At 43.5% G+C, this 27,471-nt stretch overlaps 1 protein-coding gene across 1 annotated transcript; it reads right to left on the minus strand.

The window, feature by feature from the left end:
- Positions 1 to 35: 35 nt before the first annotated feature.
- CMTR1 (cap methyltransferase 1) lies at positions 36 to 26,638 on the minus strand. The gene is given in 25 exon segments (XM_036379700.2): positions 36 to 2,483; positions 4,199 to 4,307; positions 4,863 to 4,975; positions 5,556 to 5,603; positions 6,984 to 7,052; positions 7,659 to 7,750; positions 8,452 to 8,574; positions 9,068 to 9,199; positions 9,377 to 9,445; positions 10,100 to 10,157; positions 11,111 to 11,167; positions 11,575 to 11,754; positions 12,693 to 12,825; positions 13,951 to 14,047; positions 14,303 to 14,421; positions 16,916 to 17,114; positions 17,312 to 17,384; positions 17,489 to 17,583; positions 18,844 to 18,915; positions 19,661 to 19,753; positions 20,210 to 20,286; positions 20,289 to 20,367; positions 21,099 to 21,241; positions 24,490 to 24,633; positions 26,547 to 26,638. Coding segments are annotated over 24 exon segments (2,493 nt in total). The 5' UTR covers positions 24,620 to 24,633; positions 26,547 to 26,638; the 3' UTR covers positions 36 to 2,350.
- Between the last annotated feature and the right edge of the window lie 833 nt (positions 26,639 to 27,471).

The raw sequence follows: 27,471 nt of genomic DNA on the forward strand, positions 1-27,471 counted from the left end.
AATTGTGTGGGAAGCAAAGGAAAGAAGGACTGCTGTGAACTAAAGGGGCTGTATTGGTAATAGAACATGAAAGCATAGAAGTCAACACAAAATGATACAAAGCCTAATAACAATACATTGTGCAATTAACATACATAAACATTCCCTTCAGCAAGACCTTCCTCACCCGCCCTTCCCAACATAATCCCTCAGCAGGGAAGCAAGTAGCTTGGTGGCTCATGCCTGCCTTCTTGAAGGGAGATTTAGAATCAAGGTTCAGTGCATCAAAAATAAAAATAAAAGCAAATTAAAATGAGCAACTAGAGACAACTGAATAAACGAAGTATCTATTCATAAAAGCTAGCCTGCAGACTGACCAGGTTTTTTTGTACCCTCCAAGGCCTACACTGATCCTAGTTTACTTCCTAGTCATTCTTCTGTCTGCCAGCCCACAGGAGTCAAAGCTCTGAGCTGAGGACACAACACTGCAAAGGAGCCTGGCAGAGGGAGCAGCATGCATTGCTGGCACTGGAACAGCCTCAAGGCAGTCCACAGAGGTCCTTAGAACTCAAATTGCTGGTTGGTTTAAAAAACCAACTGTACACAGGGTTGGACACCAGAGGTTGAGGTACTTTATTGCCCACTGGGAGAGATTCCTCCCCATCCCTCATGGAAGTGCATTTGCCAAGACAAATCTACTAATGACACACCTCTTGTTGTTTAGGGGGAAGAGCCATCATTTCTTTCATACACGTTTTACCAATGTTTGAGAGCAGAGAGGGTCTACAGATCAGCCAAGAGGATGCACTAACAGCCTGCAGTCCTCCAACTGCTTTGGCAGACCTGTGTCTAAGTCAAGGTTTCTATGTCTTGCTGCACAGGCTTGTTCAAATCATTCATATGGATGTGGAGAAAAAGACAGTCTAAACAACTGCTATAGATACTGGAACTATAGCTTTCCTTAAGGCACAGTTCAGATAAACCCCTAAATCACTTTTCTCCCTACTGCCAATCAGTGTTTAAAAACAAGCCAAGAACAACAAACAAAACAAAACAAAAATTGGACTATCTTGCTGTTTATCCCAAAGCATTCAACTATGTGTTATCTTCTGATTTATGCGGAAGACTTGGCAAAGTGCCATGGAAACCAGAAATGAAGGTAAAACATGCAACAGAAGCCAACTTTGAGGCTGGCACAGAAGTGCATGGAGAAGTCTTGACACAAATGCCATACTGAGAGGAGTTTCCTGGCTCTGTGCCTTCACCTCAGATGCAGTTCCAGAGTCAAATGAGATACAGAGGATTTCAAAGCCAGTCTGATATTTTAAAAGGAAAGTCTGGTTACCTTTCCAGTGGGTACAGTCAGGGGACAGGAATTGCTTCTTATTAACCTACATGGTTAAAGTTGAGATACCTTTCTACTGAAGCCCTGGGTCTTTTTAACTAAGTTAGACATTCCCATCATTCGTTCCAGAGACTTCAGCATCCTAGCTTTTCTATGTCTTCCCTCCCACATCCACTTTCCTCACTGAAGGTTTAGGTAATAATGTTAAGTACCAAGAACCAAAGCACCTTGGTCTCAGAAGTACCATGAAGCATGTACACCACCCATGGTACATTTTCACAAATTAGGCCCAGGCTGCTGGCTTGGCATCAGTCACTAACCTGGAGAGGGGAAATCCTTGTCACAGCAGCTTGCAGAGGTGTGAGCACATCAGATCTATGCCAGGAACTGTACTCATCACCTGCATTGGCCTTTGTCCAACAGGGAACCATCACATAAGAACTGCCAGTGGCTAGCAGAAGCGTTGGAGACACTGACAAGAATATATAACTTTTGCCCACAGCTCACCAAAGACTTAACACCCTCCACTGGATAGTGTAGCCTTTGACAAGGCCAAGGAGACAGCTGGCAGGGGGAATGCAGGGCCTCTTCAATGTGCTGTTGCCCAGCCCTGCTATCAAAACATCTCTGCTCCTTCCCACACTGCAAGAGAAGCAGAAGCCTGGGGAGTTCTGCACACACAGAGCTCCACAAACCTTGCTGAATGTTTGAATAGGAGCAAAGAAAGCTGCCAGCCCCTTGGCCTCATGCATGCAGTAGGTCAGGACAAAAGGACACTAGGCCTCGGCTCCAGGAGTCACCTTGGGTACTCTGGCAGCAGGTGCTACCTGGGCTGTACTCTTATATACACTACCAGGGCAAAGCCTCATCCTGTGCCTTCTGCATACCACCCTCTGGTTCCATCATCTCCAGGAAATCAGCTCTGGAGAATATCAGGATAGGAGTTGTGGAGCCTTCCCAGTCCCATCAGTCCCTGAAGAATCCAAGCTGGGCTCAGCCCCTCCCTGCACCCTCAAGAGAGCAGGGTTAGGGGTGGTGTGCTTGGATGAAAGACAGAACAGTCTCCTTTGATAGCTTCTCTGGATCTTGTCTTTTCTGAGAGTCGTGCACTTTGACACCTTCCCCCCATTCCCAGAAGAGGCGGCTGTAATGGCAGACACTGTGGGCAGAGAGGAGAGCAAGGTTAGTTTGGCAGGGAAGGGAAAGGAAAACACTTCCTTTCCAGCGAGGGACAGCTGCCCTTGCTATGGGAGCCACACAAAAATACTCAGGTGCCTTAGAAAAGACCAGTGCATTTATTCATTCACCTTACAAACTCTACAGCCCTCAAAGTAAAGCAACAGCCAAGCCTAAGAGATTTCCATGGAAACAAACTTGTTAATTCTAGCTTCACTCAAATTCAGTTCAGTATTTGCTGCAAGGAGTCAGGTCATTAGGGAAAAACCCTACCTCCCCCTAAGTTTCTCAGAGGATGAAACTGTCATTGCAGGCAATGGAAAGACCTTAATGAAGAATTTAGAAAGCCTGCCAGGAGCAGCAACCTAATCCCTCACCACATACCTACCATAATCAGTAACAGCTGTCCTATGTAGCTTTGCAAACAAACAGCACTTCCCACGGCACAAAAGCAGCTAGGATCATTCCCTCCTTCCCCTCATGTGAAATAACTGAGCTCTGCTTTGCTGCTGAGAGTTCTGGTCCTACAATGCCATCTCCCACTCCATCCATCAAGCACAGCCCTCCCTCACTGCATCCACACAGTCCCAGCCATAATGAAATCAGAGCTGCTAATTACTGCCAACACAGCAGCCTTTAGTTTTGTACAATTACTGACACTTAATATTCATAGCTTATTTAATGCTTCTGTTCTAACAAAGCAGTACTAGCACAGCGACAAGAGCACATGTCAGTGGCTAATTATAGACATATTAGTACTCACTAACCACAACACATCCCTTCTGGAGTCCCACACAAGCACTCCCTCCACCTCCTCAGCCATTCCTGTAGATTCATGCTGGCCTATTTCAGAGTACATAGGCAGAACTAACCCCACCCTGACACACTGAGGGAAAAAACATCATGTGCCTCTCCTTTTAAGCCTGTTCTGCCATTCACCACATGAAGAAAGGCTTAAGGATTCTTGAAAGCGCTGCTCTTAGACAGTAAGGAGGTTCAAAGTGAGAAAATCAGGAGTGCTATTTCATACCAAGTTCTTACTCAGAGGCACAGTCTTGGGTAATGGTGGTAGTGCAGAACATCTCTACCGAGGAGCCCTGAGGCATCAGACTCAGGATTTGCTGTACTTGGGTAATGCCCTCAGCCTAGTACTCAGTAGATAGGGATGGTTTTCAGCAGGCACAATGTTAATAACTGTCCAATGGCATGCCACTTCATCCTTTCCCAAGGAGCTACTGTTTTACTCTCTCACTCTCTTAAAAAAAAGCTCCCAGCTTCCCACAGGTTATTCCAGAGCCTGGGCTAAATGAGCTGGGATTTGCTTTTAAATTAGCAACTTCCAACCAAACATGTTAAATACAGAGGTGCAGCAAACTACAGTTGCTGGGCTCAATTTCTACTTCCCTGCATGCAGGAGGTTCAGTAACTTGTAGTCTGCTGCAGACAGCGGAACGAAGTTGTGACATGTTCGCTATTCATAGCCATTAATTGCAAAATCCATGATTCCACATCAGCAGTTTCCTGACAGCCTGACAAGGTGCCAGCTCCTGCAGCACACCCTTCTGGTGATCAGCTACACTTGCACTGCAAAAGACTGCAAGGACACAGCCCTGCAGAACTCCCTTCCAAACACCCAGGCACACACACACATTGGCAGACACATACCCGTCCACAGCCTCAGCTCTGGCTCATACTCACTGAAAGGGTGCAATGGCTTCGGGAAGGAGGTTGTATGTCGCTACATTGGTCATTTTGTTGAAGAAGAATTTCTTCTTGAAGTTTTTGCTGTATGCCATTGTCCAGGGATCTAGCAGAGGGGTTACAGGGATCAGGTAGAAAATAAAAGAGGGGGAAAAAAATCACAGAAGAAATACACATACAGTAAAAGTAGGGAGGAGGAATCTAATCTGTAAGAGTAACTGTGATCCTTCTATTATTCCTTTTTCCTTCCTTCTCCCAAGACAACCTGCTTCCCAAGCTGTTCTCTATTCACTGAGAAAAATCCCTTCTCCCTCCATTTAGAAGCTAACATTTGAAACAGGGTATTTCCACTTCCTATTACTCTGGAAACCATCTTGATGAAAAATTATGATCTCATTAAAAAAGAAGGTAGTCAGTCATGTAAATAAATGGAATTACCCACATGATATCTAATCAACCCACAACAGAAAAACTTACATATAACACCCTAAACCTCACCCAAGTCCAAGCTACCCTCATTACATGCAAACCCTTAATCTCTAGCCATTCAAATATTGCCAATAATTTTTTACCAACTTACAAAATAAGCAAGTTTGGTCAGTACTTTTTACTTGGAGAGACAAAGAAAAGTTGAGAGGGAGTGGGGACTCTCTCTTCCTACCATTCATAGTCCGTACGATGTAGAGTCCCGTGGGCACAAAATGCCGATCATCTCGGCCGGTGTAGGACAGCCGGGGCATTCCTCCTGAACTCTTGATGACTTTCATCTCTAACCTAAACATTGACAGAAGGCAGTGATAGAGAGTGTTTCTTCCTTTACTGTGCTTGTACACACCTGGTACCACCTGCAGCCTCTTCTCCAGAGTGTCACAGTGAGAACTGACAGCACTGCACAGCATAGGATTAAATCATCACACCCTGAAAAACTGGAGTTTTTGCCGTTCCACACAGGACAAAAGAAACCAGTCAGACCTGTCTAGACCAGGCTGCAAATTGAGTGCTGTGGTGAAAAATCTGTGATAAGCTACCATAATTAATCCATATAGGGTTCCTATTTCAAGTGTGAATTCTTGACCTTTCAAGCCACTGAGAAGTCATTGATACTTCTGCACCCAAACTCAGGCACTGTTGCTACTCCAGCTGTTATGAAGTGCATTGGCCACATCTATGGCTTTAGAATGCAGCAGAATAATGCTCTGAGTGAGCAGCATCTCAGGAACAGCAGCCACCACGAGCTCTAACAGCTCTTTCTCCATGACCACACTAGCACAGATCAGAACATCCCTCCCATTGCTCTGCACAGTGACTGATAACCTCAGTGGGCCCTAACATTTTATTTGCACCAATTGCTTACCTCACAAAAATCTTGTCCATTTCTTCCAATCTGTATACTTCCTTCACTCTGGGAAGACAAGACAAAAACATTATTTCAAAAAAGTTTAAATTGTGCTTCTTTTTTCTGCCCAGCTAGAGGTAGCAGACAAATGGTTGGTTTCATATAGCATGAGATAGTCAGGCTCAAATGAGTTTCACCCTTCTTTATCTCCTCTATCTTTATGCTTCAGTGCCTAGTTTTTCCTGGCTTGAGAAAACCTGACACCTGCATGCTCATGGCTGGATTGCTGTAAGCAGCAGATAAATGTCCTTGCTGCTAAGGCAACTGTGCATTTTTACCTCGGGTTGACTATACAGGAAAGTGAAAACAGTGAAAGTCAGGTGCTTTTGCTTTCCCATCAGATAAATTGACCAAGGTCAGTCCCAGGCATGTTCTGGCTTCAACATGCTGGCCTCACAGTAAAATTAACAATCTGATCTTCACCATTACTATCCTCAGAGGTACAACAAAATTGTTAGTTACACTGAGGTAAAAAGAGCTTTTTTTTTTAAATCAGGAAAGATTGTTTTGAGTCCTCATTCTGTCATTACATCAAACTGGTTTTGTTGTTTTGAGATACAGAAAAACAATCAGTAAGTTAAAAAAGCACTGCCTCTGATTGGACACCCCAACCACTCATTTCCCACATACTGCTACAAGCATCAGGCTTCAAAGAGCACAGCAGAAACACTTTAACACCTTTCCACAAAAGCAGCAAATGACCCCTCTACAATCCATTTCCCCAGCTCTCCTTCTCACTTCACCTTCAGCCTGCCCCAGCATTTTGGGTTCCTCCAATTATTACAACTGTTCATTTGTCATTAGGCAGAGATTCCACTCGTTACCTTTCATTAAGCCATCAAGGAGAAGATCCTCTTTTCCCTTCCTCCAGATTTTTTCATGATATTGCTGCACTTCAGCTTGTGAATGAGAAGCTGTTTTGTCAGTAGAATTAATGAAATAGAAGGCCAGGAGACAAGCAAAGCTGAAGTCCTTTGTCAGGAACTTTCCTGGGGGTTTTAACTAAAGCCTTGTCCTCAGAGATGCTGGTCAGTCCTGCATTTGCTAACAGTCAGCATCACTGTACTGCTGCTGACCCTTCAGGGCAGACAAGGACAGAATTCTTTGCAATGATTAAGCTCACTAGGTACTAGACCTACAATCACACATATTTGGAATCAACACCAGCCAATCCACCTATGATGAAAATGTGACTGTTTGACATGTGAAAGGAGGGCACAACTTCTCCATTAACAATATTTACCTTAAATGTATAAAAAGCTTTTAGCCCCTTTCCAAAGAACATAACAGAACAATGAATTTCAGCCTGAAACTTAACTCCCCTTCATGTCCTCCAACACACTGACACCAAAGCAAGTGAGGCTGAGGGAAGGAGGTGTCACTCACCGGATGGGGTTCATATCCGGCCGGCTGGGTTTGGAAACAGCTTTGACAAACTTCTCTGCCAGCCGAATCCTGAATGAACATGGAAAGAGAACCCAGCAATTTAACGGGGCCTTTGGCACAGCAGGTAGGGAACAGCTTCAACAGAGTAAGTGATTTGACAACTCAGGACATGCAGACTGCTAGGCAAATGGGTCTAGCAAGACTTCTTTTCACTCCACCCTCCCAATGCAGTACCCAGTGATACTGCCTATTATCCATTACAAATGAATCTCCATAGTTTACTCTCTAAGTCCTCATGCTGTTGAACATGGATATATTTATCAGGCTAGCAGGATTAGCAGAGACCTTATGTTCCCAAAGAAGGAAACAGAAGGGCTCGTTCTTTCTCTCTCAGCTCATTCATATTCCCAGAATGGTCAGTTTACCCCAGCCGTGCCTGGCTCACCCTAAGCTAAGAAAGAAGCTAGAGCTGCCGTCATACACAGAGAAGATACAGTTGGAAAAGCCTATATGTACTTCAGTTCAGAGCAGCTTCATTCCCAGTTCATCTTTATAGCAGTGTTTCAGCTGAATGCACTTGTGTCCCCATGCTCAGCATTCTGCTTTTTGTCTGAACACTGTTTCCCAGTCATTCCTAGACATGTACAGAAAAAAGCTTCTCCAGAACCTACATACCTCTGGTTGAAATGCTGCGTTCGAACATCATTGCCATTCAGCACCAAGACATCAAGGATGTGGATGGCACTGATTTTTCTCTGGGCTTTCCCCTAAGGACAGCAATACAGAGATTGATTATTCACACTCTTGATATTTCAGCTTTGATTTATAGCCTGTTTTTTGACAGGACATCTCTTCTAGCAAGAAGGCACCTTTCCAGGTATTAGAAACACACAAATTCCCTGCTGCCCATTATACAGGAACATGGCATCCTCCAAGAACTGGTGCATCTCAAATACCCAGTTCTGTCTTATGGGAGGGAGAGGGGGCAAGACCACAGCTGCCATCACCAGCTATCTGTGCTTTAACAGGTATCACAAAGCCCAGCACACTACAGTATCCTTGTCTGAGGTGGAGGAGGACAGGGAAACTTCCCAGGCAGCTGGGATTTTTCACTTTACACTGTAAATATACCACAAGGATCTTCTCCCCATAGCCTGCAGTCACTGCTGAGCAGTTATGTACCCACAGAGCCACAGACACATGAAGTCATGGTGGCAATGTCACGTGCAGCTCCACTTAGAACAGCTACACATCAGGTCCAGAATGTTTTCAAAACAATGCTGAAAGATCATATTTCTAGGACTGGACAGAAAGAACTTAATCCAAAATAGCTACTCTAAAGATCCTATAAAAAAAAACACCTTGTACCCGGCACAGATGGAACATTTATTCTGCAGTATCGTACAGAGATTAAGTGAAACTGCTTACCATTTGTAGCAAAATGGTAAGAGAGAGAGTAAGTTCCTACCTCTCCTTTCAGCTCATGAACAATCTCCACAGAGAGAAGGGTATCTCGTGGCAGCTCAGTTTTCAAATCCAGCTTTGTCCAGCGGTCTGACTGGCGACCACCCCAGGTGTAGATCTGTGATTTCTGTACATAAAGACAGAGTCAGATTCAGCCAAGGTTTCCTGAGGGCAGGGGTGGAGAAGAGACCTCTAACAGCAGAGCAACCCTCAGACAATGTTTTTGTCCTAGGCTGTCACAGGCAGTTTCTTTGTCATAAGTTTTAAGAACCTTAACCGCTACAGCAAAGGAACAAAAACACCAATTCTAATCTACCAGTGACTTTTCACACCCACACAAAGAAGCAGAAATAGAACACCTTTAAAAGGACAGTGAAGATAATTAGAGACACTAGCAGGAGTGCAGGTCTCTGTGTAGGCTGAGATTACAGAAAAAGGGTTAATTAGTGTGAAAGGCAGTGACATCAGGAGAAAGAAACATAAATAACTAGCAGTCTCAGCTACTGCTGATGAGATTCTTTTAGGCCTTTAGGGGCAGAAAAAGATGGGATGAAACTGCAAGGCAGAATAGTAGCATTGAAATTAATCAGCAGGACTCCCAGACTGTTCTTAGCACTTACCCCTAACCCCAAGAGGAACTTCTGCTCACTTCCAGACACCATACACCGGTAATCTAACACTTGGCGAATTTTTTCCAGTGTGCTGGAATTCAGAGGAGTGGGTTTGTAACTGAAGGTATCAATGTCTGTGCCCTAAAGAGCAAAATATGGAAAAGGCAAGATAGACACAATGCATCAACAGGCAGGTAAACATAACTTCTACATGAAGCAATAATCCAGGACTAGCTTCTTCATCTCTTAATTCCAATATGAAAAGAAAAAAGTTATATTTGTATGAAAGGACTCAAAGGACTCTAGGCAAGCTCTCACCTGAATCAGCTCAAAGAACTTGGACTTGGGATCTGAAGATGAAGGAGCAACACGAGCCTGATCAGGAATCTGAAAACAAATTCAAACAATTGATACTGAGTGTTAATTCTTTGGCACATTCAAAGGAACATTTCTGGTTTCAATATATGACAGGACATTCTGCCCCTGAAACTCCTGCTCTTGGGATTCAAGATGAAGAAGAGATGTCATGTGGCAAATAAAATGTCTCACATGTTTTGCAAATTTAATGTAGGCATGCCACATCTCACAGAAACCAACCAGCAACTCCAGAAAGATTTCATCTAAACCTTTGATGTCATGCATGTTTTGATGAAACATCCTTTCATCAAAGACACACCATCAGGCTGTGAAACTAACTGCCATATCTATGGCCCCACTGCAGTCAAAAGCTTAAGAAACAGAAACTGCAGACTCATAAAACAAGACCTTTTAGAGAGCTCTGCTGCTTGGGATCTAGGTGCTAAGTTCACCCTGTGTACAATGAAATATTCTCAACTGCAAAGAAGCCTGCTCAGTTAAGGCATACACAGTAAATCAGGGACATCCTGTTTGATTACATAACAGCTTGAAACGTTTTCTGACTTTCCCACAAGACAAGATATTCAACCTCTGTCTAGAAAGTCCTATCTTTACTGCAGCTCCACTCTTGTTTCACTATAGCAAGGACACCTTCACAATTTGCCTGCTTGACACCTTACTTACCCCCCATAACTGGAGACATTCCTTTCGGATTTCAGCCTGCCGCGGCTCAACCAGCGTTCTAAAGAAAGACCGCAAACTGTTAAAGATGGTGAAACCTCTTTGATCTTGCAGCATTATATATCTCAGACTTATAAAATCTGGAACTTTCAGCATCTGGCTTGAGAACAACAAACAAACTGCTCCACAAAGGGTTGTATGAAAGAGGCTGCTGCTTTCCCTCCTCACCCTCCAGTTCCTGTGTTTAGCTATGTTTCATGGTTTGCACTACTATCAGCCATCACTTCATTCCATGAAAGTACCACTGGGTATAAATATTTTCACTGAGTTATGTATTTGTACAAACTTATGCTAATCTCCAAGAGCTGGGTACACAGACCTACTTAAGAATAACAGTGAAAACCTGCTGAAGGCCATACAAATTACAGTTTCAAGGTAGAATCAGCTCTAAGATAACTTCTAACAACCATATTCACTCAACTTTCTACCACATATTATGTCTGGATAACACCTGAGCAGAAAAGCCATAGCAGGGAAACATTGCAATGGCTTTATTTTTATGCAAGCAATTAACATCAAACTTTAGGTAATTCTAGGTCTGTAACATAGATGTTTTGAATTGCCCCTGGAAAGATGAACAGCTATGAACCACACTCAACTTGGATGGTTACTGTTGAATTGAAAATACCAGCTGCAAGTTACTTTTCTGCTTACATTCCTGGTAAGAAGCAAGCTCACTTATGGTAACTGGAAATCATCCAATGCATGGAAGCCTTCTCAACAAGGGTGATAACAGGCCATCAATTTTCAGGACTCCTCCAGCCACCCACACATCTCTGCAAATAACTCAGGTGGAGACACAAACTGAGCTACCTAAAAGTACTTTTCACTTTCCTGGCTCCAAAGGCCAAGACAAGTACCAGCTCAAATCAATAACTTATTAAATAAGGGCAAAACAATTCATTAATAGTAGGTTAATTCAGTCTTCACCAAAAGGCAGAGGAATATACTCACGTGTCTTGAACAAAGGCACGGATTTTGGCTAGTGCCTTTATCTGAACTTTGCAGTGGCTAAAAGAGAAGAAAAGTTTTAGTCAGGGAACAAATTAATCACCACCAACATTGTTCTACTGTTCAAAACAAGAAAGAGTGCTGGGACAACAGGGGGAAGCCAGTCTGATTCACAGAGCAATGAGGGATCTTAGCCAACATGATTCAAACTGACAGGAAGATCACTGGAACAAATTAGGCAGTACTTTCTTTTCTACACAGTATTCTGAGGCCAAACAGTCACTAACAGTAATACAGAATTTCTGTCTGCACAGAGACCCCTGCTCAGCTCAACCCCTCAGAGAACAAAAGCAGAGCAGTGTGGCAGCATCAACAAGTACTTCCATGAGTGTAGGAAGTTAAACCAGAAAGCCATGCTAAATTAATCTGCCTACAGCCAGCAGCCTTCATCACCCACAGTAACTCACTTTTCATTGGATTGGACAATGTAATTGTAGAAGTCCTGGTTGTCTTTGATCACGTTCAGCGGGACGATAAGATTCACATCCACGTCGGAATTGCGCAGCTGGTTGAGTCTGATGTTCACTGTGAACAGGTAATCCCGCACATCTTCAATGCCTGACTTCAGGCCTTTGCACACCACGTACCTGCACAGCAAGGCAGAGAGATCAGTTCTTTCACACAGCCAACTTTTCTGCCACACTCCCATTATAAGGAGAGCTTCCCAAACCCCAGGAAGTCTTTCTTCCTGAATATCCTTAGGAAGATGCAAACTGACCTATCACTGAGTCATCGTACATTTTCTAAGCTCTGGAAAGACGGGGAAATGCAACCCTATCTAAACCCCTCACATATCTCTCCCAAGTAGTATATCAATGCTGCTAAAATTGACAGGTACAACGAAAACACAGATAATATCACAGAATCATAGAATGGTTTGGGTTGGAAGGGATCTTAAAGATCATCCAGTACCTTCAAGTACTGGAAGGCCCCAGTTAGGCCACCCCTAAGCCTTCTCTTTTCCAGGTTGAACAATCCCAATTCTCAGTCTTTCCTCATAGGAAGTGTGCTCCATCGTTGAAATCATGTTGGTTTTCCTCCTCTGAACTTGCTCCAACAGGTCCATGTCCTTCCTTGTGCTGGGGACCCCAGAGCTGGATGCAGCACTGCAGGATAGGTCTCACCAGAGCACAGTACCAGGGCACAGTCCCTTTCCTAATCCTGCTGGCTATGCTGCTTTGGAAGCAACCCAGGATACAACTGGCTTTCTGGGCTGTGAGCACACAGTGCCAGCTCATGTCCAACCTCTCATATATCCTCTAGCTTCACTGAAACCATAGCTGTTTCATGCAAAACAAGATCTGTTACATACCCAGTTCCATAGCTTCCTTCCCATAACAGCAATTTGGCAAATAATCATCTCTACCTTGTCTGTAATTTACCAAACATCTAAAATGTTTCCTCCTCTAAGACAGCTGCTAATTGAGGCAGGTCACAAAGCCTCCACTAGGCTTACCCAAATCCATCTATCACTGTATTTAGAGGATTGTTTTCTTTAGTAGACCGTCAAGCTCGAGCATCTCACCTCTCCGAGTTAGCAGGGCGGCTTGTCACAGGTTTAAAGATGCAAATTCTCTCAAAGCAGCAATACAGCAGATAAACAAGACCCACACTGAATGGAGTAAACAGGTCAAAGGTTTTGCAGACAAAATGTCCTCCTGTAAAAAAAAAGAGGAAGTATGCTGATGCCAGCAGAAAATAAGGAAATACAGAGATACTGAGCACCTCAATCCTTCTGCAGAACTAGTAACAGAGTTTTTGTGCAATTAAACAGCATCCAGAACACAGTTATGAAGTGGGCCAGCAAGACTTCATGAAACATCTTCCCTATATCTCTGCAGCAAAGAGAGAAAAGCATTCCCTTGGCAAGAATCTAAGCTGTATGTAGGCTGTCTCACAAGCAAACCTCCTATCTGCCTCCCATCCTTCCCTTCCAGGCCCAGACTGTGCCCTAAGGCCTGGCAGCATGCTATCCCAAAGCCTCCAGGGAAGAGGAGCCCTGATATATGCAACAAGGAACCTCAGACTAGAGGAAAAGACTAATAGATGTTACCTAAACAGAACAACTTGTCATCTAGAGAGAAAAGAGTCTGTGTTGCCCCTCTCCTTCAAACAAGATTCCCAATTTCTCCAAGCAAAAAGCAGGCAGAACTATCATCATTTTTACAGAACTATCATCTACCCATGTAGGAAAGACTTAAAGAAAGCTGCCCCTTTTATCACATCACATTTGAGACTACTCCTCAGTAGATCATAGCCTCAGGTTCCTCTAAGCATAGGGCATAAGGTACAAATTATCACTTTGTTACTATTTGTCTTCTAGATCAGTGCCAAAGGCTAACTAAACTCAGTGGAAGACAGGACCCATCGGAACGAGACACAGTGTAAGGTCCATCATTTACCAACAACGAGGTGCAGCTAAGACAGGGTAAGGCATCATTAGTTCTTATCCACCAGATGACAGATTTAAAGGAGAAAAGCTAGAGGAAAGAAAGAACTGGATAAACACCACTCAGCTCCAATCAGCTGGGATATTGAGGAAGTTGGTCCAGCTAGTGCCATAAATCTCAGGTAGACTGCCCAGTTATCACAACAGATTAGCTTATTTTTCTCACCAGATCTCTTAGCCTTGTGACAACCATCTCAGGACTTATGCATACACATTCAATTCTGTGCAACTCATGGCAGAGCAGACTTCAAGGCACTAATAAAAATTGTACAGCAACGTTCCCCAGTGCCATAGACACCTTAGAGAAGGAGGAAGATTAATGGACAAAACATACCTGTCCGGACAATGGACAGTGCTGTGAGGAACTGGCAAAGCATGAGCTGTTTGCTCAGGATTTCTTGCAGATTCTCCTGGCCCTCCACTGAGAAACCCTGCAAAGTGCATAGCATATGATTAGTATCTCCACAAATCTGTTGGTCAAGCAAAGGATTCTGAGGAACTAAATAATGGAATCATGATCATTTCTGTTTGTTTAAAGTAAAAGAATCAGCACTAGGAATTTTAATGGCAAGGCTTGTACAATTTCATATTGTAACTACACGTGTCAAACACCCTATTGCATGCAGACAAAGGTGTCAGCTTTGTCAGGGTTTTTTTAGTGCAGGAAGAAAAAGAAATTAACCAACCCCATCAGCCATTAAGAAATGCACTCCCTTGTGATCAGTATTGTCCAAAACAAAATTCTGGAAAGCAGTAATGTTCTCTGATCGAGTGATGTCTCCATCTCCATCAATCCCACCCTCTCCTAAAGAAAAAAAAAGGAGACAATCAATAATACATTTGCAAGTACAAATAAAAGATCAGTATGTGCAGATGATCTATTGTATTCAATCAACATTTAGTCAGAAATTACAAAGACCTTGATAGGTGGAATAAACACTACAAAGTTCCTTGTTTACCACCAAAGATACTTTTTAATTCAGAAAAATTATTCAGATTGAGTGGTTGGGGGGCTGAAACAAGACCATACAAGAACCATGCTCAAATGCTGAGTTGCACATTAGCCTCAGCACAAGACAAATGAAGACTATATGACAACATAATATTCTCATCCAAGCAGGAGTGGCACATAGCTGAACCTACTGAAAATGTAAGATCCAACTGCACTGCACTGCACAGTTCACCTGTTAAAAACTTGTTATTACAGACAAGGCAAAATTCTTTATATTGTGCATTTGTAACCTTCTACTAAGAATTCAAATCATTCCAAAGAAACATAATAGCCTATCTTCAAGCACAGTGTAATTTGGGCTTTAAAAAAGCAAACCCCCCCAAAAAAACTGTGAACAAGTTTATAAAGGGAGTAGGGAAAGAGACGTAGGATTTGTGCACGAATACTCATACAGTTTTCCTCTATGGCTCTTTTAAAAGAGCTACACTGTCCCCCAGCTGCTGTTTTAGAAAGCTGACCTAAGGTATATTCTAGAGCTCCAGTCAGTTGTGCCTCAAGTAAGCCCGAACTTCTATTTAATATTAGACCCTGTAAATCTTCTACGACTACAGATTCTATTACCTCAGCTGGAGGACTAGAAAGCAGAAGAGATCAGGATCCATGATATGGTTTTGATAACCAAACTCCTCACAACCATCCTGTCAGTAAGTGAAGTGACACTGGAATTTTTTACCATTCTTCACAACAGAAATAGCATGCCAGGCTACTTCCTTCCCATTAGTTTGTACACACCTCACTAGACTTTATAGCATAACAGAAAGGGATCAAGAAAATTAATCAAAATCATTGGGCTATTAATTTCTCCAGGTATCTCCTCCTTTCCGTAACACCAGTTTGCTGTGAACTATGAAGATCTAAACACTGCAACCAAGGTGTTTATTTGCCTTGCTGCCCTTGCCATGAACCTTCACTTTAACTAAGATCTAATCCTTAAGTGCTACTAACCATTCTCTAGGAAGAGCTCATAGTCAGGTGTCAAGAGTGGCAGCAACATGAGTAAGTGGTGGAGAGAAAAAAAAAAACCACACAAGGCACAACAACAGAAAAGCAAACTCCCTGCTCTACACAACAGTCACCTTACAGTTTCTTTAATATAGTCTGAAATAAGAAGCACAAATACTAGCAATCCTTGGATTTCCCCTCCTAGTCCTAAAGGCAAGGCAGATAGAGGGCTCAAACACATCATCAAGATTAACAAGTTACAATGCATGAGATGAGATGCAGCAATTGTCTGTGTACACCTGTTTAGTCCTTCTCAATGCTAGGTAAAACATGTTAACATAACAAACCTCCTTGGATTAAGCAGCTCATTTAGTCACAGTGATTCAGATACAGCCTCTAGCCCAAATCTGTTTTATTTATCTTTACTAAGAGCCCACAATCAATCATGAGAGCACAGCTAGGAAGGTCTGATACAGAAACATGCTGACAGTTGGGTAAATGAGGTGTCTAACTGGCTCTGCTAATAGATCTTTGGGCACATCAGGAGGCTGGAGCACCTCTCCCAGAAGGATAGATTGAGAACACTGAGGCAGTTTAGCCTACAGAAGAGAAGGCTCTAGGGAGTCCAGGCACCCTTCAGTATCTAAAGTGGGCTACAGTAAAGACGGGAAGGGACTTTTTATCAGGGCATATAGTGATAGAATAATGCATACTGGCTTTAAACATGTTAAAGAGGGCATGTTTAAAATAGACATTAACAAGAAATTCTTTACTCAGAGTGATGAGTCACTGGGAAAACATTGCCCAGAAAAGTTGTGGATGCCCAGTCTCTGTTCATGGCCAGCTTGGATGGGGCTTTGAGCAATCTGGTCTCTTGGAAAGTGTCCCTGTTCACAGCAGGGGGGTTGGTGCTAGATGATTTTAGGTCCCTTTCAATCCACACAATTCTATGATTCTATGACAAGTCATCTCATTCACAGTGTTTCAGGCTGAGATCAGTGATTTGAGAAAAACATTGTCAAGCAATCTTTAAGCACTCTATAATGTTCAGATAAGCAAAGAACTCAAATATCAATTGCTACAATGAAACATATTCCCAGGTCAGACTGGTAATAAACGCAAATGATTTTGAAAAAATGAGAATTACTTGTCAGAAAAATTTCTCGATATGCAAGCTCACCAACCTCAACCCTTTTCTCCAATGGCAGCCCCCTTCTACCTTGCAAAATGCTTCCCTAGGCTTCTCCTAGATCCCCCTGCTGGTATCAATACCAGTCCTGCCACTAATACAGAGGCTTCAGCATAAGCAAAAACGTCAGGTAACACTCATGGGTGCACTACATACCATAATAAGGCTCAAAGAGCTCACTGGAAGCAGAATAGAAGTCCTCCAGTTTAAAATCATTTGGTCCTTTCAAGGTCATGCCAAATCCTTTTGCATGCCACTTGCGCCTCCACAAGACGTATTCAGAGAAGCCTCCGGGACCAGCACACACATCAGCAAAGTAGAGCAGCTCTGCATCATACTCCTTTATCAAAGGCACCTGCAAAAGGAAACTGAGGAAATTCTTCTGACCCGTAACAGCTCCCGTCAGTCAAACCACATACATCATAAACTACACTGTGCAGAGGAATCTTTCAAGGACCTGTTTTCCCAGCTAGTATCCTAAAGATTCTCCTTTCTTCCCACCTTCCACATTCTCTGAGAAAGCACTGCTGTTTGAAAGTTAGAGGAACTCACCCCTTGGCAGTCCTTAGGGTTTGTAAACATGTAGTCAAAGACGTGGTCCATATTTGCCATCTTCATCGCAGCCCTGTGAACACGTAAATAGGGCCTTGATAAGTTTCATCCTTGGCTCCCTCAGCTGCAAATGGACATACATGGAAAAGGGACTGCAGTACCAGACATTCTACAAACCTGTTCAGGAAGAAAGCTCCACGGATCATCTCATAGGGGTTAGACCTTGTTCGGGCTCGACGCATTTCTTCTCCATCCAGCTCATCAAATACACTCTGCACAAACAGAAACAAAGCTCATCTGGACCTGGCATTGGCTGGAGGGATAGGTAGGCATCAGCATTTCCTATCTTCTTGCTTCTCTCTCCTTAGACAGCAAACTCCATGCAGGATTTGGTTCACCAATACAAAATGATTTTCTGTCTCATAATGATATTTGCTCTTCTTCTAAGCCACCTCAGCTCTTAAGCAAATTTAATAACACTGACAAATTCTGTACTGATAGCTCCAGAGCCTGATAACATGGTTAGCCACCTCAAAAGCAGTCCCAGCCTAAAGTATTTCTTTCACATATATAAACACACACTCTACTGCAGTATACAAAAGCATGATAAAATCTAGGAGAAAAGACTGAACAGACAAGAAAAGAAGGGGAGCTCATTTCCTTAGTTTAGTCAAGCCTTCAGCCTTTCAGTCGGACTAAGGGCAGGTGACTGCTTTCTGTCCTCTTTGAGCTGGTTTTGGCTGGGGGTAGTAGTTTCATATTAGCTAGTATTGAGATACATTTTGGATTTGTGATGGAAACAGTGTTGATAACATAGAGATGCTTTTGTTACTTCTGAGCAGAGTTTGAACAGCATTAAGTCCTTTTCTGATCCTCATACCGCCCTGCCAGCAAGTAGGTGGGGAATGCATTCTTGCAGAGTTTGGAGGGGACATAGCTGGGACAGGTGACCCCAACTGTCCAAACAGATATTCCATACCATACCCCATAATGCTCACTATATAAGGCTGGGGGAAGAAGGAGGAAGCCAAGGACATGGGAAGACAAAACCCTAACTCTCCAAGTAACCCTTGCATATGATGGAGCCCTGCTCTCCTGAAGATAGATGGCTGAACACCTTGCCCATGGCAAGTAGTGAATTAATTCCTTGAATTAATTCCTTGTTTTGCTTTCTTTCCATTGAGTGGCTTTTGCTTTACTTATTAAATTGCCTTTATCTAAACCTATGACTTTTCTTCACTTTTACCCTTCCCATGCTCTCCCCAATCCAGCTGGTGGTAGAATGGGTGAGCAGCTGCAGGGCACTTAGCTGCCAGCTAGAGTTTTACCAAGAAAATCTCTCAGAAGGCTGAGATTCAAAACAGGCTGCTGAACAGATAGTAAAAAAAAGGATGCTAGGTCATCCCAGTGACATCAAGGTGACAGAGGACATTCTGAGCTCTTGTCAATTACCTAACTACTCAGTCTTCTTTAATTACTTATTTCACTTGCTTCCCCAAAATTTCAGTTCCTCTCTAAAAAGGGGGGCTCACCTTGCACTGCAGGACATTATGTAAAAGCTCTTCATTACAGAACTCTGTTTCATCTTCAATCATCAACTTCCTCTGCAACAGGACAAGAGCACAGGGAGCAATTAGCAAGCATGATATTGTCATTTCAGAATGCAGCATGTACCAATAATGGATGAAGGCTGCCAATCACACACTAGGCTGTATCAGCAGAAGTGTGGCAATTAGGCTGAGGAATTTTCTCCCGTGTTAGGCATCTTGAGATAGCATATGAAATACTATATCCAGTTTAAGCACTCCCCAGTATAAGAATGGACACACTGGAACAAAAGCAGCAAAAGGGCCAGCAAAATGACAAGGGTCAAAAAACACCTGGTATATGAGAAAAAGCTGAGAACAGTTTGTTCAGAATGCAGAAAGGGAGATCCTATTGCTGTACCTAACAACGGGACAAGTCCCTAACAGGAGGCAGAAAAGGTTGACCTAGGCTCCTAGAGATGTACAGCGACATGACAAGAAACAATGGACAAAAGCCACATTAAAAAATGCTAATTAGCCATATGTAAATTTTCTTTTGTCAACTGGGTTGTCAAACACTGAACAGATGCCCAAACAGGCTGTGGAGCTTCCATCCTTGAAAATACTCAAAATTCCATTAAACAAGGCCTTGAGCAACCTGATCAGATCTAGCTGGATCTGCTTTAGGTAGGAAGCTAAACTAGCAACCTCAAGAGGTTGTTCAGAGTTCATGCTATTCTACAGCTATTTGACATGGCAACTGTCCCAGGCTGAGTATCCTGCTTTATCTTAGGCTGGTGAGTACCAAGACATAAAAAATTACCTTCCCCACAGTCATCCACTCCTTCAGCTCCTGAGCATCTGGGATCTCTGTGGTACACTCAGGGCACCAGTCCACCTTCTCATAGGCACTAGGCTGCAAACACAAGTCATGGGAAGAGCCAAAGATGTTTTTACTAGAAAAACATAAAAACTAATTGCTCCCCAAAAGTTTGCCTCCCAATGCTAGCATAAGGGGTTATGCCATGACTTCAGCGCCAACTGTAGAGTTTTTTCCTCCTGGACTAAAACATGTCTTATTTATTTTTAAAATAAAAAACAACCTCAAACACCTCCATGACAAAAAAAAAAAAAAAAAAAAAAAAAAAAAAAAAACCAAAACCAAAACAAAAACCAAAAAACACCCAACCTCACCACATTCCCCTTTATTAGAGTCTGATAATCAAGGCAGAACAGAAGTCTAGTACTCAAAGTACAGTTTAGAGACACTGGAAAAGAGACAGCTGCCAAGAAAAACCACAGTTTACACATTCTTTCACCCAGTCTTTGCTGAACACAACAAGAGAAATGGCTTAAAACAGAAAGTACTTACCTCTGGCTCATCCTGCCAATCAATATTGAGCTCCCCATCAAACCCTTTGAGGGTCAGGCCAAAGCCTCTCCTCCCTTCTGACTGGAGGCCTCAACAATATCTTTCCTGCCTTGGCCATATTTTCCCAGACCTTCTCCTTCCCGGAAGCCCATCTTGGCCTAAAAAGGAGCAAAGGGAGCACTCTGAGGCAAGTGGACTTGAGTTTCTGTACTACTGCAGAGGTCAAAGAATAGTGCAGAAAATGGCACATCGCCCTGAAGTGACTTGAAGGCACTGAGCACTTTTAATTTCAATTGTAGCTTTCAGGACTTTCGAGTGAGTTCACTTCACTTAGGCAAGATACAAAAAAAACTAGATCTGAAGAATGATGTTTGAAATGACAGCAAAAGGCTCAGTAATGCGGGAAGAGCCTGCTCAGAGAGAAAAGTAGTGAGGAGCCTGGAGCCATTCATCACAGGGTTCAGTAAGCATGAATGGTTCATAAAAAAAGACGGTGGTATAGAAAAAAATTCATGTTGTGATGATATTCTTTGTTGTGAACATGCATTCACATGCATTTCAAATACCAGTTAAAACTTCACATAAAACTCAGAGGAGGAATGCAAGACATTGCACCTGAAACACATACACATCTCTTAGGTTAAAAGAACTATGACCATTATCTGCTAGTTTTTCAGGTTTTCTCTCAGTAAATTTTAGCAATAAGAGAACAATAACAAAACATGGGGATGCAGTCAATTTCATGTATGTACAAAACAGTAAGGAAATAAAAGACAGAGAACCCTGCTACAAAGAGGATCAGAATCAAAGTATTTTTTATAACAAACTGGTCTTTTCACTTTGCTCTCATCAGTTCTTAATAGTTTGGTCCAAAACTGTTTTGACCTACCATCAGCTTTTGGGAGACACTGTTATACATTGAGTAGCGGGATGAAGTACCCTCCACAAGAGAGTCTTGTTTGAACTCATTGCTGAAGACTGGTCTTTTTTCATCACTCTCACTGTCAGAGCCACTGGTGCTACTGGAAGATTCTGAAAACAAACAAAAAAGTGAGAATGAAAATATAAATAAAATGGAAGAAAGACATCTCAGTAATCACAATACAGTGAGACTCATTAAATCATCTGAACACACACAGAGGACACTTCAGTATCTCAAATGAGTTACAGGAAGCATGCAGGTGCAATATAACACACCCTGTGCAACCAACACTTGGTTATCTTCCCTGTTGCTTCAGGGAAACACACAGCTTCTCTGACCCCATGGATTCCAGGCCCCACAGAGGGCTGGGCAAACCCCATCACACAGCAGAGCAGCCACAGCATGACCACAATAGTACTGTAGTGTGCCTGACCTTTGCAATGATCCTGAGGAGCTGAGAAGGTCCACAGGGATTCTCTCATGAGAATAGTGACAATTACACCCTGATGAAACATTTTGAATTTTCTTACATATCCTATCTAACTTCAAGTGCCAATCCATCCCTAACTTAGCCAAAACCTCACATCAAGTACACAGGCATCTACCAAATGGCCAACACTGCAGAAAGAAGAGAAAGCTACATTTATTATACTTCAGTTAAATAGCAAGGATTCCCAAGTTCACTACAGCAAATGAGACAGTTTTTCACCTCTAGAATTTACAGATACATACAAGCTCAAGTGAAAGACAAGGTCAGAGGAAAGCAATCTTTTTTAAAATACCATGAGAGACGTTTGAGGAAGAACTTAAGTCAATGGTTCAGTCAAGGTAATATCAACATATATAGCAAGCACTCAAAATAAACCTTCTTCACCAGAAACTGATGCACCAAAACCTTCCTGGGCACAAATAAAGAAGCTCTGTCTGTGCCCAGTTCCACCTTGGGATCTAGTTGATAAGAACCAAGGCCTGTATGAACTGTGAAGTCCTCACTGCTACTCTCCAGCTGTGAGATGCCCAAATCTACTTGCTCCAGGCAGGATGTAACTGGGATCTGGGCAGGAATAATGGCAGTTTCATTTGTCTCAGCCTACTCTGTACCAGCTGGGTGCCCAGGGAGGCCCTACAATCCAATGAGTCCTTCTGGTTTTCCTGGGGTAATATCACTATGAGGATGAAGCAGTGGCACAAGTTTCTCACTACAGCTAATTCATACAGACTACAGGAGCAGCAATTCACAGCAAGCCCAGCCATGCTCTGTGTTGGCCCTCTGCCTCTTGAGCTCCCTTGTTTGCCAAGTGCTAGAAATAATTTTGTGCTGGTTTGTACAAATAGGGGAAGCTGAACTACAAAAGTTGTCCTGACATAAAACACAAGATTGTTAGCAGAGTTGATCTTTTTCTGTTTATCTCTTAAGAAGGAATAATTTAATTCCACAAAAGTGTTAAAAAAACCCAAAAGATATTAAAATACTTAAAAGAAGGATTGAACTTTTCTTAGATTTGTCTAATTTAAGGAAAAACACAGACTATTTCTCTCTCAACTCACAGATCTCTGTATATTCCTGTTCTGGAAAACTGAGCATCAGTGAAGTAACAGGACACAACTGAAAATCAGCAAAAAAAGGCCATTACAAGAAAGTGAAGTAAAAATGAAGAACACTACTGTAAAATATACAAGTGTAGTTAAAACCCTTTCAATGTGTCCTCAGTGTTTGTTGCTGAGCAATCAGTTTTTAAGATTCAGGACTTGTGTCCCCACATTACTACATTCGAGTTTTACAGTATCAACATTTGAGGCTTCCAGCTCCAGACAAGGAAGGCTATGATTCAACCTGTGTTTGCAACATTCTGTACCCATCTTGATTTTCAAATATCTATCACACGATATACTCCTGTTTCTTTCACAGAGCTTTTACCTAAGAACACACTTACAAAGGATTTTTGCTTTAGGGTCAGTTACTGCTTTCTGCTTCTTCAGTACAGAGCTTCAGTTAACTTTGCTACCTGCTTTTTAACTTTTTGCTAACTGCTACCTGTCTTATTTTCTAGAGACTCATAAAGTGCCTTAAACACAATTACCTACTGCATAAGTTTCAATGGAGTCCCTTTACAACTCTTCTTGTTTTTAAGATATGCTAAGCCATGCTCAGCTGAGATTAAATCTTAAATCAATTCTTTCCCCAACCTCTCTTCTTTCATTAGAAACCACAATGGGTGTAATAGATTAATAAACAATTAACTGTACCCATAATATTGTCATTGAACTGTATCAATTTGTTTCTTAAACACTAAGGCTTACAGCCTATTTTGATTCACGTATGAACTCAATAAGCAAAAGGAGGGGGAAAATGAAAAAAACATCAGTTTGGATTTTTTAGCTCAGCCCTGAGTGCACAGAGCACTGCCTACCCCAGCTCTCACATGCTGCACCTCTGGCCTCCTCCCTCACCTTGGGCCTTGTCAGACAGGTACACACACTATACACTGCAACTACAGCTACTCCCACACCAACCCCCTCACCTTCCACACACACCCCTTCCATTTTCACAAGGGAACGCTTCTTTATGTGTTCAGGCACTTGAACACCTCATGACCATGAGAAATCCTAAGACTCTGACATAGCAGGCACACAGTGAGGCAACCTGAAGTACCATCTTGGGAGAGTTTAGAGTGTCCCACAACAGCGACACCGATTGTGTGGGTCACATGCCTCATCTGTGGTATATCCCAACTCCAGGTGAGAAAGCACACTCCAAGAAAAAGTAGGCAATTAGTTAATAGATCTTTCTGAAAAGAAAGACATAGCTGTGAGCTCTCACAACTCTGCCCCCTGGCAAAATCACACTGAGCCAGCAGAAGAGATAATCCTACAAAGTAGAAGCCCCAACCAACTGGCTCCATTGTATTCGTCTCAATTTCTCCCATCTGCAGAAATGTGGTAAGACTACTGGTTTCTTTCTTCCTTTTTAAACAAAATTATGATGCTTCTTTATGGTGTAACACCCACAAAGCCTCAGTACTGAGTTTCCAAACCAGAAATAACTGCTGAGACTGAAAAGATCAATATGACAAGAATGTTTAGAGCTTTGGATCATGCACGTCATGATCCAAATCCAGTTTTCTACGTCTGAATTCATACAATTCCCAGATTAAAAGGTTTACATAAGATTTTTAAAAAGCCTAAAAGAATTCACACCAATCCAAGGTTGTGAAAAAGAAATAAAGTAGCTTTTTTCCTAAAAAAGGAGAATATCCTTGAAATTCAGGCTATCAATCAGGATTCAGGAGATGTAGGTTCAATTCCTGGTTATTATTTACATCCCCTGCAGCAGCACATTCCAGATCTCCAACCTTACCTTGAGTAGTATGATTACTAAATTGATTTTCATCATCTGAAGTAGAACTGAGGGTTAATCCCAAGTCTTCTATCCTCTTCTTCTGCTTATTTTGGGGGCTGCTAAATATGGGTTCTGTCCTTCTCTTCATGTTTTCCTGAAAGGCTAAAAGAAGAAGATCACACTTGGCAAACATTAAGCATAACTTTTTGTAATGCACAGCAGCGTGGTGGCATAGATCATGTTATGCTGTTCAGTATTAGGCTTCTCAGCTTAAACGTCTTCAGGTAAAAGTCTTAGCTTCTTTTGAACTCGCCTTTGCAAACACCTAGTCTAACTAATCAAATGGGAAACTGATATGGAAATTCCCCTATAACCGATGAATTTTAAATCATTTCTACAACCTACTTATCCCCAAATGCAAGTAGATGAAGTCAACCCAGATGTAGACAGCTAAATAACTTAAATATATGGCAGTTCATTACTATTACTGAATCAAAGATTCATTTTATCCAAACACACTGAAAAAATGTCAGATCCATCTAATAGAGATTATGCAAGGTGGAACCAATTTCTCACGAGACTCCAAACAACTCTGACCTCACCTCTGCAAATCTTAATTAATAAAGGAGCTTTTCTACACAACCTTTATAACAGAACTTCATTAAATATGTGTGCTCAAGTTGTGTGTGCAGTTGTGTTTTTCACCAGGCATCACTGGCAAAATATCCAGCTTCTGGATGTGGCTGATAATTTTGCATAAACTCAGAGAAAGGTCTAATGCTTAAGATGGAGTTAATAGAAGCCAGCTTGGAAGGCTTGCAGAAGACAACAAGCAAGGAAAGGGAAAAGTGTAAAGGCAAAAATACTTAGCACACCAGCTAAAACCTCCCTGCAACTGAAAAAAAAAAAAGAAACCGTACCTTGATTAGTGTTTATTATTGTACATAGGATTGTTGGGCTATAAAAGATGTCCCAGGTCACCAATTCAAACCTTTAGTTATCAAACTTATTTTCACAAACACATACAAGGCAGCTTAAGGCCAAATCCTTTCTTTAGCCCCACGACCTCACTGCACTATGGCTAAGAAAACTTCTCCCTTCCACCAGAAGTTCTATTATAGACAACTCACCTTTATCTGCTCTTACCTTAATTGAGGGGTTTGTTTTTTTACCCTTGTTTATCTCTAACAAACCAGCCATTTTCTATTTCTTCTGAGAGAGCCAAATGAGAGACCAACACTCTCAGCTCACTCCTGCCAGCTCCCTATCAAGATCCTCACCCTCCAAACTCCACCAAGGGTCCCTCAGCACACTTGACTTCCCAACAAATTTCAAACCATGCAAAATTAGGTACAACTTAGGGACACCCGGTCCCTCAGGAGCCCCGCAGGTGCGAGGGAAAGCCCCTCCACATCCCCAGCCATGCCCCACAGCCCCCTTGCACCGCACCAGCGGCTTCTCACAGAATCGTTTAGGTTGGAAAAGACCTCTGAGGCCGTCGAGTCCAACCCATGACTGAACACCACCATGGGAACCAGACAATGGCACTGAGTGCCACGTCCAGTCTTTCCTTGAGCACCTCCAGGGATGGTGACTCCACCACCTCCCTGGGCTGTCCACTCCAAGGTCTAATCACCTCTTCTGTGGAGAAATTCCTCCTGATATCCAGTCTAAACCTCCCCTGGCGCAGCCTGAGGCTGTGTCCTCTTGTCCTGGTTGCGTGGGAGAAGGGGCGAACCCCTCCTGGCTACACCCTCCTTTCGGGGATTGCAGAGAGCCATCAAGTCTCTCCTGAACCTCATCTTCTCCAGGCTAACCACCCCCAGCTCCCTCAGCCGATCCGCAAAGTCCTTACCCTCCGAACCCTTCACCAGCCCCGCTGCCTTCCCTGCCTCTCACCGCCGTCACCCCGCCCGCCGCGCAGCCCCCGGTCCCAGAGGCCGAGCCGAGACCCCCCCGCAGGCGGAGCGCGGGCAGCGGGGAGACCGCGGGAGCCGCCGGCGGCCGCGCCCTGCGCTGACCCGCACACGACCGGGGTCGACGGACAGCGCCCTGCTGGAGCGGGCGGTACTCACGACGAAAGCGCGGCGGGCTCCGAAGGGCTCCGGCGGGCTCGGGCTCTCGGGTGCGGAGAGGGGAGGACGCGAGGCCGCTGCCGCCGCTTTCGTTTCCCCGCTCTGACGCGGCGCCGTGCCCGCCCCCGGCCCGCCCCTGGCGCGGGGCCTCGGCGGCGGCCGGCGCGCGGCAGTGACGCACCGCCCCAAGGGCCGCGCCCGCAGGCGGGGCCGGGCAGCCGCGGGCCGCGCTGAAACCCCGGGGTTCTGTAGAAAACGCTGCAGACTTAATAATTTGTAAATATATGGATATAAAAATGTTTATCGATCGTGTAGCGTAGCGGAAGGTAGGAGTGTTTTAGGCTGGAGAAGAGGAGGCTCAGGGATGACTTTATCGCTCTCTACAAGTCCCAGAAGGTCGCAGCCAAGCGGGGATCGGCCTCTTCCCCCCCAGCCATCAGTGCCAGGACAAGAGGCTATAACCCCTGACTGCGCAGGGGAGGTTCAGGTTGGACAGCCGGAGGAATTCCTCTACAAAAAAGGTGATTCGACATTGGAATGTGCTACCCGGGGAGGTGGTGGAGTCACCATCCCTGGAGGTGGCTCAAGGAAAGACTGGACGTCTTTCAGTCCAATGCACTCAGTACCATTGTCTGGTTCCCATGGTGGTGTTCAGTCATAGGTTGGACTCGATGACCTCAGAGGTCTTTTCCAACCTAATCCTGGGAGCCGTCTTGTAGTTTGCATTAAGCTCGAACCCTGGGGACACAGAGCTCAGCACACAAGCTGGAATGCTTAGTCTCACAAAACCAAAGCAAACACAGTAGTATCAAGAGACAGGGGATCCTACTTGGGAAGTGTGGCTCATGGTTATGTAGTTGCCGTAAACTGTGTGTCTAAATAGGTTGAGTTATGGCAGGACAGGAGGATGAGGAGGAGAAAGTAA

This window comes from Molothrus ater, chromosome 3, assembly GCF_012460135.2.
Source record: "Molothrus ater isolate BHLD 08-10-18 breed brown headed cowbird chromosome 3, BPBGC_Mater_1.1, whole genome shotgun sequence".
NCBI classification, from domain to species: domain Eukaryota; kingdom Metazoa; phylum Chordata; class Aves; order Passeriformes; family Icteridae; genus Molothrus; species Molothrus ater.